At 50.3% G+C, this 16,082-nt stretch overlaps 1 protein-coding gene and 1 long non-coding RNA gene across 11 annotated transcripts; one reads left to right on the top strand and one right to left on the bottom strand.

The window, feature by feature from the left end:
• Positions 1–2,440: 2,440 nt before the first annotated feature.
• On the bottom strand, positions 2,441–11,522 carry CCDC51 (coiled-coil domain containing 51). 10 transcript variants are annotated; one of them, XM_045492815.1, is made up of 5 exons: positions 11,435–11,516; positions 11,002–11,128; positions 5,153–5,469; positions 3,976–4,140; positions 2,441–3,428 (listed from the first exon to the last, which is right to left on the bottom strand). In XM_045492815.1, exons 2-5 carry the CDS (start codon positions 11,036–11,038, stop codon positions 2,673–2,675), a joined length of 1,275 nt encoding a protein of 424 aa, XP_045348771.1. In that variant the 5' UTR covers positions 11,039–11,128; positions 11,435–11,516; the 3' UTR covers positions 2,441–2,672. The 10 variants fall into 10 exon arrangements, with proteins under 10 accessions (XP_045348771.1, XP_045348772.1, XP_045348777.1 ...); XM_045492816.1 differs by lacking the exon at positions 11,002–11,128 and having other exon boundaries at positions 11,435–11,522; XM_045492821.1 differs by lacking the exon at positions 5,153–5,469 and having other exon boundaries at positions 11,435–11,503.
• Positions 11,523–11,602: 80 nt separating this feature from the next.
• On the top strand, positions 11,603–13,492 carry LOC123605631. The gene is made up of 4 exons (XR_006715834.1): positions 11,603–11,669; positions 11,749–11,804; positions 11,887–11,974; positions 13,269–13,492. It is a non-coding gene; the product is annotated as an uncharacterized LOC123605631 (long non-coding RNA).
• Positions 13,493–16,082: the final 2,590 nt, after the last annotated feature.

Genomic DNA, 16,082 nt, shown 5'->3' on the forward strand with positions numbered 1-16,082 from the left:
CCTCCAACTTTCTTTACCTGAACTCCTCGGCGCCTGGTTTCTCACCCCCGTACCAGGTCCTGCCCACCGCCCCTACTCCCAGGACTCCCTAACAGCCACCCTCTCCTTCCGGCCCCCACCTCTGGCTGCGCCAGAGGAGCATAGGCTTTGGGGTTGGGCCTGGGTTTGTGCCACCACTAAGCCAAGTAACCTGAGCCCCCCACACCCCTGAACACCCCCCCCACACACACACACACACACACGCCTGTTTGCTCACCGGCAAGTGGAGGTGATACCACACCTACCAGGCTGTTACAGGAGGGCACAGCGGCTGCAAAGTACACAAGCAAGGGTGCATTTCCTTCTTTTCCTCCTGGGCCTCTACCTGGACCCACCCTATGCTGAGAAGCCTTGGGCAAGTCTGGACTCCCTCACTGGCAAATACCTGGGCCTTTCTAGGGAGAAACCGCTGGGCAGGGGCCCAGTTGTGCCCTCTGCCGGGCCCTTCACACACACCCTGGCCTGCCTGCTGCAAACTCAGAGGAGACAGGACACAGCCCATGCTGTTAGGACTTTGGCTCAAGGCCATTGGGATAGCCTCCTGGGAGGCAAAATTTGTCACACACACACACACACCCCACTCTGGAAGCCCCCAGAGCCTCCAAAGGCTAGGGAGAGCCTCAACCAGAAGGTTCAGGTCATCCACACTGGCTAGTGTCCAAAGAGCCAACACCACAGACACACTCTTGCCATCTGCCACCCCTCAAGAGTCTGCTTTCACTCTCATCTACCCAACTCTGCCTTCCAACTTCTCTCACCAGCTTCTCCGATCACTCCCTTTCTTCCATCCCCTCTCCCAGCACCTGGGGCCGTGCACCAGAATGGCACCCCCCCCCCCCAGTTCCTTTATCCCTGGCCTCCAGCATCACAGACCCCAGGCCCTCCATGTCATTCTCTAACCTATGCCCCACCACTCCTCCACACCCATCACCACCTCAGCCCCTTGGCTAAGATGCTGAAAGCCCATGGGTTTCCTGCCTGTGCAGCCTATGGGGGACCCTTGCCACATACCTGGAACCCTCCCCTCCTCAATTCCATTCACTCAAGTGCACACTCTTTAGGACCTACCCCACCCCAAAGGTGGACACAGGACTTCCAAACCCCATAGCACCCCTCATCTGTACACAGATATGGTACCTCCTACCCCCCATCAGGAGGGTGAACATCCCATGCACAGAGGTCGTTTCATCTCATGCCATCCTGAGGAACCATTACACAAAGGAAACAATGTCAAGAATGGAGTGACCAAATGACCAAAGGACCAGGCACTTGAGGTTCACAGAACCCAAGGGGCCACCCAGATCATACTCACTGCCCAAACCTGAGCACGGGCTCCAAGTACAGAGGGTACCTCCTGGGAAACCCTACTGGTTCCACAGGCCCCTGCTGAGAGGAGGCTCCACACAGGCCCAAGCAAACCCCAGCCCACAGAAGCCCTTCCCCACAAACCCTGTATACCTCCATGTGTTCAGAAAGGAGTGGCTTTTCCAGACCTGTGGGAGTACAGAGTGCCTCCCCACTCTTCCTATTTACTCAAGGACACACAAGGCCACCTATGGCCATTTAGCCCAAGAGATCAAAGGTTGCAGTTCTCCTCTGCAAAGGGACAGGTCAGGGGTTCTTTGGGCAGTCTGCCCCCAGGCCCCCCACTGTACCTCCCACCTCAGGGAGGCCCGTCTCCATCATTGCCACTGAAAAGGCTGGTTTGGAGCCAGCCCCCGTGTCCTCAACTTATAGGATCACAAGATCTCAGGCCCCATTCAAACTCACAGGCAAAACCTAACTCTGCCTGTACCCAGGTCCCAGGCCTGCCTTGAGGCCTGCCTTGAGGTTCACTCTGCTGACATGCTGAGCTCTGCCCATGCTTGTACAGGCCATCTCTAGGCTGTGTATGGGAGGACACCTAGTTCTAGGGGCACACTGGACTGCCCAAAGCTCTCTGCACAGGGACCCAGACTGGCTACCAATCCCTGTAATTATGTCCCCAGTAATATTTATCAACCATTCCCCCAATCCCTTTTCCCTGCTCTCTTCTGATCATCCCTCCAGCGTTAGAACCAGAAGGTTCTCCCCACCAGGGCAGAGAAAGTAATCCAGAAGCAGGGCAAGTAACCATTGTCAGCCGTGGTTGCGCAGGCTAGGTTCCACTCCCCGGAACCCCCAAGCTATCTGACATAGGAGGGTTGGGCAAGCAGACCCGGCAATGCAAAACAAAAACCCAAGCCTCAAGGGTAAGTTCATCCAACATGGTTCTGAACTGAGGACGAGACCAAGAGGAGATGAGAGAGGAACTGAAGGGGGCCGTGATTACTGTAATTCCAGGCTCAGCCCTTAAGTCCCAAATCTCAACCTTCAACAAGAAAAACTCCATCTGATGTAAGTATTACTTTAAATATTTAAATAACATGAACCGAAAGACATTTTATTTGGACATTAGTACAAAGTGTTGATAATTAACATAAATGAGCATTTTCTCAAAATCAAAGTATGCCTGCTGGTGAGCCACACAGATGGTGTTCAGCCTCAGGCTGAGGTTGTGTGCACCCCAAAGGCTCTCACTTCATTGTTGGGATTCTCTAGCTAAATTTGTATCCACGGCTATCCCCTCAGCTCTCTGGAGGAGGCTCCCAGGGCTAGCTGGCCCTGAACAGCACGTACAGCACAGGCAGAGTGGCCATAAATGTCACACAGGTGACCAGTGTGCTGTAGATGGTGTTCCTGTTGACCTGAGCTTCAAGCTTCTGCTCCATGTCTGATAGTGCCAAGATCACGCTCCCCTGCTCCAGCAAGGAGCCAGGCAGGGCCCTGTCTGCTGGCCCCAGCAGGCCTGGATGTGCTGCAGCCTTCGCAAGCTGAACCACCTCAGCCGTTTGGCTGAAAGTCTTTTCCAAGCCATCAAGCCGCTCTCGTAAACCCTCTAAACATGAATGGACCTGCCTGGAATGGCTGAGCTGCTCTTTCAAGGCAGCTGAAAGGACATCTGTGTCTCTGTCTCGGGTGGGGGAAGTACCTGCCTGGGTCCCAGAGCTCAGCCCGGAGCCAGCTTGTACCAGGCCCCTTAGGTCCACCATGAGGTCGTGGAGGTCCCTCTGCTGGAGGGAGTAGCTGGATGCCTGTTCTCGGATGGCCTCCTGGAGGCTCACAGGCCCCTTCTGCGCCTCTAAGAGCAAGGCCTTCAGCTCCTGTAGCCGCACACGGTTCACATAGGTGGAGCCAGCCACACCAATCAAGGCCCCCAGAACTGACCCGATGAGGGACCAGTTCTTGGTCCTCTCAGCTCGAGTGCGCTCCTTCTCGTGACTTTCCCGCACAGCCGCAGAGAAGAGGGAGAACTTCTCTCGCTCAGAGTCTTCAGCACGCAGATAGGTTGCACGAAGCCTCTTCTCCTCCTGCAGAACCAAAGCAGTGTTATACAGCAGCAATGTGGCCCCACCGTTGGAGCTGCCAGCAGACGTCCCTGGGGCTCAGCCTCATGCCTGGCGCAGACTGCATGCTCAATAAACCCGCTGAATGAATGAAGGCAGCATAAACATGGTCAGGTGCAGGAAGCAAAGGAATTGGGGGCAGTCAAGATGAGCAATGCTACCTTCCTACCCAAGCAGTGCTGGGTCTGACCAGACACGCACTGATGACTACAGAATGTGTCCATCAGAAGGAAGTGTCTGGCCCCCTCTAGGCCAGTCCCCTCCTCCCTGGTGCTCCCTCCTCAGCAATCTGGGATCTGGGGCCCAGATTATACTGCCCTGGACTACTGACCCCAGTACTCCAAGAGAAAGTGGGTGGACAGGCTCTGGAAGCCTGGGGCCCAGAGCTTCTGGTTTACATCTTCACCAGATCTCTGACCACCAGACCAGTCAGGTTCCCACCTTGCCCCTTGATGATGTGCCAGGCTAGGGTCCCTATCCAATGAGGAAGGGCTGCCTTCTGAGTGCCTACTTGCAGCAGCCGGTGCTCCAGCGTAGCCAGTTCTAGGTACTGGATATCCTCTCTGGAGATGCGGTCCAAGCGGTCCCTCACCTCCTTCAGCTTGGCCTGGTGAACTTCCAAGTCCTCCCGAGCCTCTCGCACAAGCCCTCGAGCCACCATGAACACTTTCTCTGCCTGCAGAGAGAACAATGGAGGCTGTCTGCCCCTTCCCTCCACACCCACACACGCTCAGCTCTATTCCCAACAAGGCTGTGGCTGAGGTGAGTGGGGTGTCAGTGCAAAGGGTGGAAAAAAAGAGTCCTTCAGACACAAAATCCTGGCTCGCCCAGTAGTCCTCAAAGTGCAGCCCTGGGCCACACCCATCAGAATCACTGGATTTATCCATTCAAGTGGAAATAACATGCCCCTGAGAAACTTGAAAAAAGCTAACGCTCCACACAAAACCCAGCCAATCCTAGTCGGATACAAGCCACGGAAAGGAACCTAGGTTCCTAAACTGTTTCACGCACGCACGCTACCTTATCTTCGCCTCTTGACGATGCCACAAGAGGCATTGCTGTGGCCTCCATTTTACACACCCAGAAACTCCAGCTCAGCCAAGGTCATGACCTCCAAGGGGAAGAGACAGCACTGTGCCTCAAAACCTCCCACTGAACCCCCAGGTTCTTGCCACCTCACTAGCTTGGTCTGTACTAGGCAGGAATGGGAACAGAGACGACAGAATGCATTTCTGCTACCACCAAGGGCTTCCAGCCACAGGAAGCTCTTTCCACCTCACAGTGTGATGCTGCCTGGCCCTGGGCTTCTACCTTCACAAGGGATGTTTTAATTACACATGGGGCTTTGAGGACATTTGTGACACTCTCACCAACCCTCAGTCAATGTAGGAAGTGTTCACTGGCCTAACACAATGGATGTCAATGGCCAGGGACTCAACAGTACACAGAAACCTGTTTTCGGGGTAGACGGGTACAGTTACACAGAGATCTTCACCCCCAGTACGATCGAATCCAAGTTACCATGTGAGAAATGAGTCAAACTCATCTACCAATAGTATTTGTTTAAGAAAAGGCAAATCTGGGCAAGGCTTCCCAGCACCACGTGGCTGGTAATTATTTGGCAAGAGCCTCCCAGCCACATTTCCAAGTCAGAAGGCAGGGCCAACCACCCCGGCTTCCCTCCTCACCTCAGTCACATTTCCCTGGGCCTCTCGAACTTCATTGAGTCCGACAAACTCTTCGTATCTTTCCCACCAAGTCGTGGCTGTGGACGATGCTCGCTGATGAATGTCGTGCCCCAGGGCTCTTCCCAGAGCTGTGAGGCGGCGGTACAGCCCAAGAGCCACCTCCTCAGGTCTTTTCTCTCTGGGCTGGCTAGGGCCTGGGCTGCAGAGAGTCCTGGCCATAAAGAGGTCCCTTCCAAGGAGGCCTCTCCACACCACACGGGGCGCACCGAGGACGTGCTGCATGGCAAACACAGTGCTGCGCCCTGTCATCAGGAGATCTGTAGGGGGACGCCAGACAGATCAGCTCACAGCTGAGAAAGGCTGGGCATAGGTCAGGTTTCAGGGCCTAGGGGCAGTTCTGAACTAATTTCCATGAAAAAGTCCAAACAGAGCGCTGCTCTGTTGTGCCTGGAGATGGTAGCCGCTGTGGTCAGGCTTCCCCGTTGGGTGCTCCCAGGTAAGAGAACACACCAGGGAAGAACATGTTTAGGAGATCATGCCTTCCATCTCCTTCCACAATGCCACCAGCCCCTCCCATCCCACCCACCTTCCCCACAGCCTCCAGGTCTCCATTGTGACTTGGATGGGAATCCTGGTGCCTGGTTTTCTGATAACGTCAAAGAAAATTCTCAAACCAGGGCTGCCTGGGTAGCTTGGTCAGTTAAGTGTCCAGCTGCTGATTTTGACTCAGGTCGTGATCTCACGGTTTCTGAGATCGAGGCCTGTGTTGGACTCTGTGCTGACAGTGCGGAGCCTGCTTGGGATTCTCTCTCTCCCTCTCTCTTCTGCCCCTCCTCCACTCGTTCTGTCTCCATCTCTGTCTCTTTCTCTCTCAAGAGTAAATAAATAAACTTAAAAAAATTTTTTTTTTCAAACCTGAGTTGTGTCCATGCTGACAAAGCCTCACAAATCACAAAGATTCATAAAGACTCCCAGGGAAACTGGGGAACTGAGGGGATTTCAGGGAAAGAGTTCTGCAAAATACCATCAAAATCAACTGCCCAGACTCTGAGGGCTGCCCCAGCACTGGGAAAGCAGAGTTTTGCTTATGTTCGAGGACACAAGTCATTCTGTACCAAGGCAGAAAATTCCCTCCTCGGCTCTCCTCTGAGAAGACAATTCCAGGGAAAAGGCAAAACAAAACAAAAAGCCTGGATCTCTACACAGAGGACAACTTTTCTTAGGTTCACACGAGCCCTCCTCTGCCCTTTGAGGCTTTCCAGGCTTCCAATCCGCCCCCCCCCCCCCCCCCCCCACCACTCACATTCCTAACCTTCCACAAGCTTTCTCCCTCCTCTCCAACTTTAGTCCGGCTCTACAGGTCTGGTTTCTTCAATCTCTCCCTTTTCAACCTTGCTTTGTCTGGGCCCCAACAACACCCACTTCTCTTAACCTAAACAGCAGAGGGAGGCTCCCGTTACCCAGTCAGGCTCTGCCTGAGCCCCAAAGCACCAGGGACTCTGAGGACCCCAAGGAAGGTCAGGTGACCCCTGCTCCCAGGCAAACCTGGACCAGCACTCCTGTCCTCTGGCCAACCCTCCTTCCCCCACCAACCCCCAACCATAACACACACAAGCTCTCAAGTATTGATGCTGGCTGTCAGAGTGACACCTAGTGGCCAAACAACCAGGCCAGAGAGAAAAGCAGAGGATGCTGGGGACAGGAAGATAAATTGGAGGAGCTTGGGTGACAACGAAAGGGGCTGAATGTAAGGTGATGTGGAATAGAGACCCACTCAGAGCATCTCAGCCTCCTATCCCCTTGTGCTGTGCTTGGAGAAGCTCAGGCCCTCTAGAAAACAAAGTTGGTTGGGTAGGGACATGCCTCCTGCCCAAAATGGGTCCGAGCTGAGAGCCACAGAAGGGACATCCCCGTAACACTGGTTCTGAGCTGGTGCTGCACCCGAACTCCTGGGCCCCATCCACAAGGCCCAAGAAAGCACACAACATCCATGACCCAGGGGTCAAGCCAGCCTCTTAGGCCTCAATGCCAGGATCCACCACACATGAGCTGTGGCCCCATGACCATCCTGCAGGTGTTTCCTGCATCAAAGCAAAGCAGACTCCCAGGGCTGCCAACCACAGCCCTCACTCTCCTTTTCAGCAACACTCACCAGAGAGGTGTCCACCTTGCTGTCACTACTTCCCCAGCCCCCATTCTCTCTTGATGGCACTCCACCAAGAGGCTGCTCTCCTGGAGGCCCTGCAAAACCTCCACCTTGCCAGATCCACCAGGTATTTCTCAGATTTCTTCTCCAACATCTCTGCAGCTTTCAACACCCTTGTCTTTTTGAAATCACTACCCACCCCCGCCTCGGCTTCCTCCAACCTTCTTAGCCTCCTCTCCTGACTTCTCTACCAGCCACCCACTCTTGAACCCCAGGAAAGTCATCCATCCCTGGCAGCAATGACAGCTACAGCCTCCTGTGAAGTCCTGGCTTCCTCCCTGCCCCTCGGAGCCGTTATTCACAAGGCAACTTGAGACTCTGTTAACTCATCATTTCACATCTCTTGTTCAAAACCCCCGACAGCTCCCATCTCACCTGCCATGAACACCAGTCCCACCAGTGGCCAACAAGCCACAGTCCTCTTAGTTGTCTTCCTCCTGTCCTCCACTCCATGCACCCTAACACGTGAAGCCTGACTCTGCTACTTTCTCCACAGAAAGGTCCAGTCAGCTCATCCTGACTTGTACATCTTGGCTCAAACACCACCTTGTGGCAAACCTTCCTTGACCATTCCCTCCTGGGCCACCTGCTTTATTTTTCTCCATCAGACACATATTGCCTTCTTTTCATGTTGCCAGGCCCCTCACTAGAACATAAGCTTGGTGACAGCAGGGACTCTGCTGTGTGAGGAAACGACTCAAGTTGTTCCTCTATTCCAGTCCCTCTTCTCAGACATCCAGCCCCCACCCCAGCCTGATTCTCAGCCCCTCCCCATTCAAATGTCCCACAAGCCCTCAGCCAGCACAGGGAAGGTGTTCCTGGCAGAGGGAAAACGTGGAAATGCACTGGGGGTCATCTAAAACCTGAAAGGCAGCCAGTGCAGCTGGAAAATAGCAGAGGAAGGGAGAGTGGACAGAGGAGAGGCTGAAGAGGTAAACAGAGACCATATTAAGCAGGGCCTTGAGGGCCAAGTTCAGAATCTTGACCCTCCAAATCCATTCTAACATTCTATCCAGATGACTGTCTCTTACCAACTGTCCATGCCACAAACCTCCATCACCTGTACCTTTATCTCACTTGCAGCTGATGGCTTGCTTCATTTTTCACTAAGAAAATAAAAATTGGAAGACAACTTCTATAAATTCCCACCATACCTTCCCACCTGTGTCTGTTCGGTTTCCACCTTCTCTCTTATTCCTTGGGATGAAGAATTCATGCTCTAGGAAGACCAAGCTGTGGCCAGGTCCCGTGTGCTCTCCCTACCTGACACTGCTCAGTAATTGATCAGACACCCTCTCCAGCAACAGCTCCACTTCTCTGCCCCTCTGTACAGCCAAACTCCTTGACAGATCATCTGCACTTGCTGTCTCCAGTTCCTCTTCTCTCATTCTCTCTTAAACCTTTTCTAATCTGGCCTTCACTTCCACCATGCCACCGGAAATGCTCTTGTCCAGGTCACTTCCACATTGCTAAATCCAGTGATCAGTTCTCAGTCCTCATTTTACTTGCCCTATCAGCAACCTGTGCCTTGTGCCAGTTTCCTTTCCTTGAAACGCCTTCTACACTTGGCTTCCAGTCCCCACTCATCTCCTGAACCTACGCACGTGGAGTGCTGCAAGGCAAGGTCCTCAGACTCCTCTCTCATCCAGTCCCATGGCTTTAAAAACCATCTGCGGATGGGGCACCTGGGTGGCTCAGTCAGTTAAGCATCTGACTTCAGCTTAGGTCATGATCTCATGGTTCGTGAGTTCGATCCTCACATCGGGCTCTGTGCTGACAGCTCAGAACCTGGAGCCTGCTTTGGATTCTGTGTCTGCCTCTCTCTCTGCCCCTCCTCTGCTCTCACTCTGTCTCTGTCCCTCTCAAGAATAAACATTTAAATAAATAAATACCATCTAGGGAAATGTTAAAAATATTAACTATAATGATGGTTGAACAACACTGTGAATATACTAAAACCACTTAAGTGTACCCATTAAATAGGTGAACTGTATTGTATGTGAATGGTATCTCAATAAAACCATTACTTTTTTTTTTAAAGTAATCTCTACACCCAACTTAGGGCTTGAACTCAAGAGTCACATGCTACATCAACCAAGCCAGCTAGGTGCCGCTCCTCCCACTGCTTTTTCCCCCCAAAACCATTACTTAAAAAAACAATCAGGGGCGCCTGGGTGGCGCAGTCGGTTAAGCGTCCGACTTCAGCCAGGTCACGATCTCGCGGTCCATGAGTTCGAGCCCCGCGTCGGGCTCTGGGCTGATGGCTCAGAGCCTGGAGCCTGTTTCTGATTCTGTGTCTCCCTCTCTCTCTGCCCTTCCCCCGTTCATGCTCTGTCTCTCTCTGTCCCAAAAAATAAATAAAAGTTGAAAAAAAAAATTAAAAAAAAAAACAAAAACAAAAAAACAATCAACTAGGGGTGCCTGGGTGGCTCAGTTGCTTAAGCAGCCACCTCTTGGCTTTGGCTTAGGTCATGATCTCACGGTTGGTGAGTCTGAGCCCCAGGTCAGGCTCTGTGTTGACCGTGTGGAGACTACTCAGGATTCTCTTTCCCTCTCTCTCTGCCTCACTCTCTTTCTCTCTCAAAATAAATAAATAAACTTTAAACAAGAAAAAAAAAAAAACAAAAAAAAAACAATCAACTATATTCTGACTTTTCCAGCCCAGACCTCTCCTATAGATTCCAGGCTCATTTACTGAACCACCCAATCCACAACTCAGCTTGGAAGGTTAATGAAGATCTTATCTTCCCTTCTCAACTTGCCTTTCCCATAGCCTTCTCCATCTTGGTTGATAGAAACTTCCAAATCCAAATCAGACCAAAAACCTCAAATCACCCCTGACCCCTTGCTTTCCCTCTCATCTCATAACCAATCCATCAGCAAATGCTTCTTCCTTTCTAAAACCAAAATCCCTTTTCCTCTTAGCCACCCCCCCCCCCCCACTGCTACCACCTGGTCCCAGTGACTAACATCTTTTACTATAACACCCTTCTGACAGGTCTCCCTGCTCCTACTCTAGCCCCTACAATCTATTGTCAACAGAGCAGCCAGTAGCCTTTTCAAAACACAGGCCAGACCATGTCTCTCTCTGCTCAAACTCTCCAATCATTCCACGTTTCTCTCAATGTAAAAGCCAAATTTTCTCCATGGTCTACAGGACATCCACCTCCTGGCTCTGTCTTCCCTGACCTCATCTCTCACAAGTATACCTTTCCTCACTCTACTCCAATCATATGGACCTTTTTTCTCCCGGCTTTATTGACATAAAAATGACATATAAATTGACATATCACTGTGTAAGTTTAAGATATACAACGTGACGATTTGATACACTTGATAGACGTATGTACTGCTAAACGTATACCACAGTAAGGTTAGCTAACACATCGTTGAAGTAATTACCATGCATGGACTTTCGTGATGTTGCTGCAACACAATAGACGATCCCCGCACAAGGCCTTCACACCAGCTATCTGCCCTGCTTGCTCCCTTCTCTTTTCCAAGTCCTGCTCATATGTCATTGCCAAGGACTCCCATCCCAGCACCCTCTACCCATTCTGTCCACCTTATTTTTCTCCACGCATGTATCACGTGACCTGCGATATGTATTTCAATTATTTACTTTGCTTACAGGCTGTCTCACCTCCCAGAATGTCAGCTCTGCCAGGGCTGGCATCCATTTGCTGATGGATTGGGTATGAGATGTGTTTTGTTCACTGCTGCATCCTCAGTGCCCCCATAAAACTGTCTGCATGACACTCAACAAAAACCTATTGAATGAATAAACATAATTTGCAAAAAGTTGCACTCCGTCTATATAAAAACCCAGACTCCTTCCCGTGGCCTCCAAAACCTTAGGACCGGGTGATCTATCCCCCGCCCATATATCTGGCACCTCCCTCGCATCTCCCTGCAGCTATGCTTGCTTTCTTCGGTTCCAAGAACGCGCTGAACTTCAAAGGCCTCTTCCCCCTAATCGCAGTGCTTTCCCCATGCACGATGCCAGACCCAGCGCCTTCCGGTTAAGCACCCCTCCTGGCTTCCGGACCCTTCCCTGGCAAGACAGGCCCTCGTACCTGGCGCCCCACCGCGAGAGCTGCAACCCCAACCAAGCGCCCGCCACTCAGTAGACCTCTGATCCTTTAATGCCCGCCCCCAGAGTTGCTTCCGGCAGCGGGAGCACAGCTTCCTGACCAGGAGCCAATCAGCGGGCCCGCGCGGAGGTATAGGCACAGGGGGTGGGTAGGGGTGCTTCGCTTCCGGTGGCAGGGCCTGGGGAAGGGGCGGCAGGCGCCATGTCCGGCCGCGAAGGTGAGTGTGCCGGGGCGGCGGGCTGGAGAGGGACAGTACTCGGCGGGGACGGAACTGAGCATGCTTGTGTCGCCTACAGGTGGCAAGAAGAAGCCCCTGAAGCAGCCCAAGAAGCAGGCCAAGGAGATGGACGAGGTGAGGGCGAGCGCGGAGGCGTGGGAGGGTGCGGAGGGACTGGGGAATCTGCTTCGAGTGAACGCCATCTGCCTCTCCTTAGGAAGATAAGGCATTCAAGCAGAAACAGAAAGAGGAGCAGAAGAAACTCGAGGAGCTAAAAGCGAAGGCCGCGGGGAAGGGCCCCCTGGGTAAGTGAGGGCAAATAGAGCTCAAGCCGGGCAAACGTTCTGAGCATCTCTTTGGTCTGTTTCCAATCTCATTGGTGAGGTTTCGATTCTTCGTGTCAGCTACTGCGGACGACCCCCACCCAGCTTGAATTCGCAGCAGCGGGGAGGGGCGGGAGCCAGACCGGTCCTGGAAATGGAATCTCTTTTCTCCCAGGCATTCTGGTCTTCTTTTCTTTAGGGAAACAGCAGAGATGGAAACACAGAGATTCATGTATCTTAGAGTTGAGTTTCCAAACAGTCTTCACTATTTCTTGCCCCAAATTCGTATTTGCTACTTTTTGCTTATGACATTTCTTGACTTACCGCTCATATTGTTAATTCTAGTAAATACTTTTGCATACTGAGTCTTGACTTCTGAATGCGCCTAGACTAAAACTCCTTAATGTGCTATTGCGCTGTATGCTCTTTTAACCTAATCCCCCACCATTTTACTTCTCTTATGTAGGAAAAATGGATTATGTATCAAAATATTTTTCAAGCCCAACAGCCCGAACTTTTCTGTGCTTCTTAAATGCTGTTTACATTCATCCCACTAGTGAATAATTTCTTCCATGGTTATTTGTGCCCTATATGAGCTACACTGGGGCTGGTGGAGGGTGGGATGGTGGGAGTGTCATCCAGGGCTTTCCAAGACTTCTATCCCAGTGGGTTTTAATCGATTCACAAGGCTGAGATTCTAGTTACTGAGATTCCCTTTTGGAATGTAAGGTGTTTTGTACCTGCCTTTAATCTGTGATTGTGTACAGGAAGGTAAATCAGCTATTTCCTAAGGTATTTACTGTATGCCAAATATATAGTCAAATGTAAATTGAGTAAAATAAAGATAGTAAACCAGACCCCAGGATCATAATATGTACTGTGATGTGGCAGTTGAGAATGTGGACCTGGACATCAGACTACCCAGGGTGGAATCTTGGCTTTGTCACATACCAATTTATAATTTTGAACAGCACTTACCACTAGCACTTCATTATCTATAAAATGGGTTGATGGGGGATGAGGATTAAATGAGCTAGTGTGTGAAATACTTAACAATATAGATCCAGGCCAGGGCACAGCCATTATTTGGGCCCCTGCCTCATCCTCATTCTGATATTACCCAGAGTAGACTATTGGGAAAGTCCTATACATGCTTGTGTCAAAAAGAATGCCCAGCACAAGAGTTGAGCCTTTCAATGATCCTTATAAGGCCTCTGGCACTTCTGCCATAAGGACTATATTTTTTCTTAACTGAGACATTTTTTTCCTTTTGCAGCCACAGGTGGAATTAAGAAATCTGGCAAAAAGTAAGCCGTCCCTTGTACCCGAGGCAATGGTGATCTTTAATTCCATTCCTGTTTAAACATCTGGATTTCCTGCCATAGCATCTGTTGCCACCTATAGATAGAATGAAGTGTTGTCTTAGATCCTGTTGTACATTTAAGAATAAACTTTTGTAAAAAAATAATAATAATAAAATCAGTGGCTCATGTTCTCTTATCATTCAGTCATTTCTGCCTTTGTTGTGAGGTCAGAGTAAACCTAGCCCGAAGTCCTGCCAGTGTGTGCTCTTCACTCTTTGTTCTGTCCTGAACTCTGTTCCACCTGGAATTAAACCAACTCATTTGAAATGGTTGTTTTTTATAGTTGTATACCCGATGGAATACAATACATGAGGCTAATGCAAGAATATGTACTTTGGGGGAAAAAAACGTCTTTCTCTGTTACGACCTCCACATTGCCATTTGTTGTAATGGGATTGTTCATCTTTCATGTGGGCATCCTGCACATGCACCGAAAAGTGATTCCTGTTTTCAACAAATTTCTCTGTTGTGGAAGAGGGCAACATTGTTACATACAATATACATTATAAAGGGAATAAAACCAGAAAGGAGAGACTTTCTGAAAGTTTCTAAGAACCAAGTTTATCCTGAACCACCACCCCCCCCCCCCCCCCAGTCTGCATTTACACTAGGGCTTCAGAAAGGTCCTTGCTAAGTTTTCTTTCTAGGGAATGATGAGTATCCCACATTCAACCCATCAGCAAAATTCAGTCTGGCCCCTACATACTTCCTCCAGTATCACTCCCCCATTCTAACCTAAAATCCCTCACCTGGATTATTGCAGTCATATCCAAATTTGTCTTCCTACCCCTACCCTTGCTCCTCTACAGTTTAACCTTCACTCAGGACAGGATGGTCTTGCTAAACCATAAAGTCATACTTTTGTCTCTTCTTGGCTCAGAATTCTTCAGTGTCTTCTTAGGAAAAAGCTAGAGACCCTACAATGACCAGTCAGGCCCTAAGGGATCTGGATGCCACTCCCTATCCTTGGATATTCACCATTCATCCCCTGGTCCATCTTGCACAATGGCCTACATCGCAAGCAAGCTGCCTCACCGTTTTCACCAACTCTTGCCTCTGCCTGTCACTCATTTGGATACTGGAGACTACCTCCCTTCCTTTAGAGGACTAAAAGTAGTGCACTCGTCCCTTACCACTCTATATGAAGTAGTAGTCCCAATTGTTTGTTTCATTTTTTTCTCCTAATATTTGTTGATTATCACCCTTGACTCTAGGAGGAGTAAACTGAAGGAGACAGAGGCCATAATGTATACTAAATGCATATATATATTGCATTCACATATATATAGAGAGAGAGAGAGAGGGAGGGAGAGAGAAACAATTCAGAGGCACAAGTCTTTGGATTTCCCCTCTAGGCCCTTGATAACACTGTAAATTATGCTAATAATGCTATCTCTGACCATTTGTTTTCAAAAAGGGTTCTGGAACTATTCAGATCTTGCTAAGTCAAAACTGGAAAAGGTTTTTATAGATTGAAGTCTGTTTTACGACTCTAAGGTACTTGACTTAACAGGAGAGGATAAAGGGCCTACTTTGGTCCTCTCCTGGAAAGTTCCACAGCCTGCACACCTTTGGACTTCAAGCATTCCCTGTAGGGCTAAGAACAGCCCTTCTTTGCCAGTGCCAGCACATTGCCCCTGACAGCTACTACTGTTATTTGGTGGAACCTAATCCTTCCTGACAAATGAAGTACAATCCTATCTCTTTACAAGACCAGAAACCCGCAGTAATGAAGATTTAAGCATTCAACATTTGGGCATCTGTCTGAAGGAACCTACTGGTTGTCTCAAAAACTAAAGTCAGGTATTCAAGACCTTCCAAATCCTGACAACTATATCCCTTTCATTTGCTGTTTTCATAAACATTCATAGGACACTTACAAGCTAAGTTTGGCACTGAATGTGCAAGAAACAACCTGTTCCTGCTAACTGTCCTGCACACCACCGCTGCCTAATAAAATCCTGCCCGAGTCCTGCTCCTTTTTGAAGCCTTACCTTCTCTCTTTGCCACAACTCCTACCTGGCATTTGTGTGGCCTCCATGTTGGTGTCCTATTCTTGTCTGAATAGTCTTGTATGCCAGCCTCCTTGCTAACTCGGTAACTCCTGCTCAACCCGGAGGACAACCCAGGTGCCACTTCCAAGGGGCCTTTCTTGACCTCCTGAGCCTTATTCATTTATGACATGTCCTTGGGACAAAAACACTCAGCCACTCTCAGAGAAATGAATGTTAACAGCCTGACAGTTCCCACATTCTCCAACACAGGCACATCGTTCTCAGGATCACCCCTCTTCCTTACACCTTTCTTCCCCAAACCTACCTTAAATGCACACATTCAAAACATTTACTGTTCTCTAAGATGTCTGCTCACAAAAGCTGTATTCATACTCTTCACCCAACCCCGCTCTCCCAGACTCTTTCCTCCCCGAGAGAGCCTCTGGGTATGTGAGAGGTGAGTCCAGCGGAAGGAAAACAGCGAAGTCGCAGAAACCAAACCCCTGAATGCTGCGGGTCTCGATTCACAGGTGTACGTGTGAATGTCAGGGCGAACTCCACCGAGGCTGTATACTGGATGCCAGGGAGGGGCGCGGAGGCCCCCGCGCTGTAAGGCTGGTGAGCCTCGGCCCTGCTCTCCAGTAACGTGGATAGCGGTGCACAACGCCCGCCACTCGCCTACAGACAGACAGCCGCCGGTATTTGAGCACCAGGCAGAACGGGGCTGGGAGG

This window comes from Leopardus geoffroyi, chromosome A2 (assembly GCF_018350155.1).
Source record: "Leopardus geoffroyi isolate Oge1 chromosome A2, O.geoffroyi_Oge1_pat1.0, whole genome shotgun sequence".
NCBI lineage: Eukaryota > Metazoa > Chordata > Mammalia > Carnivora > Felidae > Leopardus > Leopardus geoffroyi.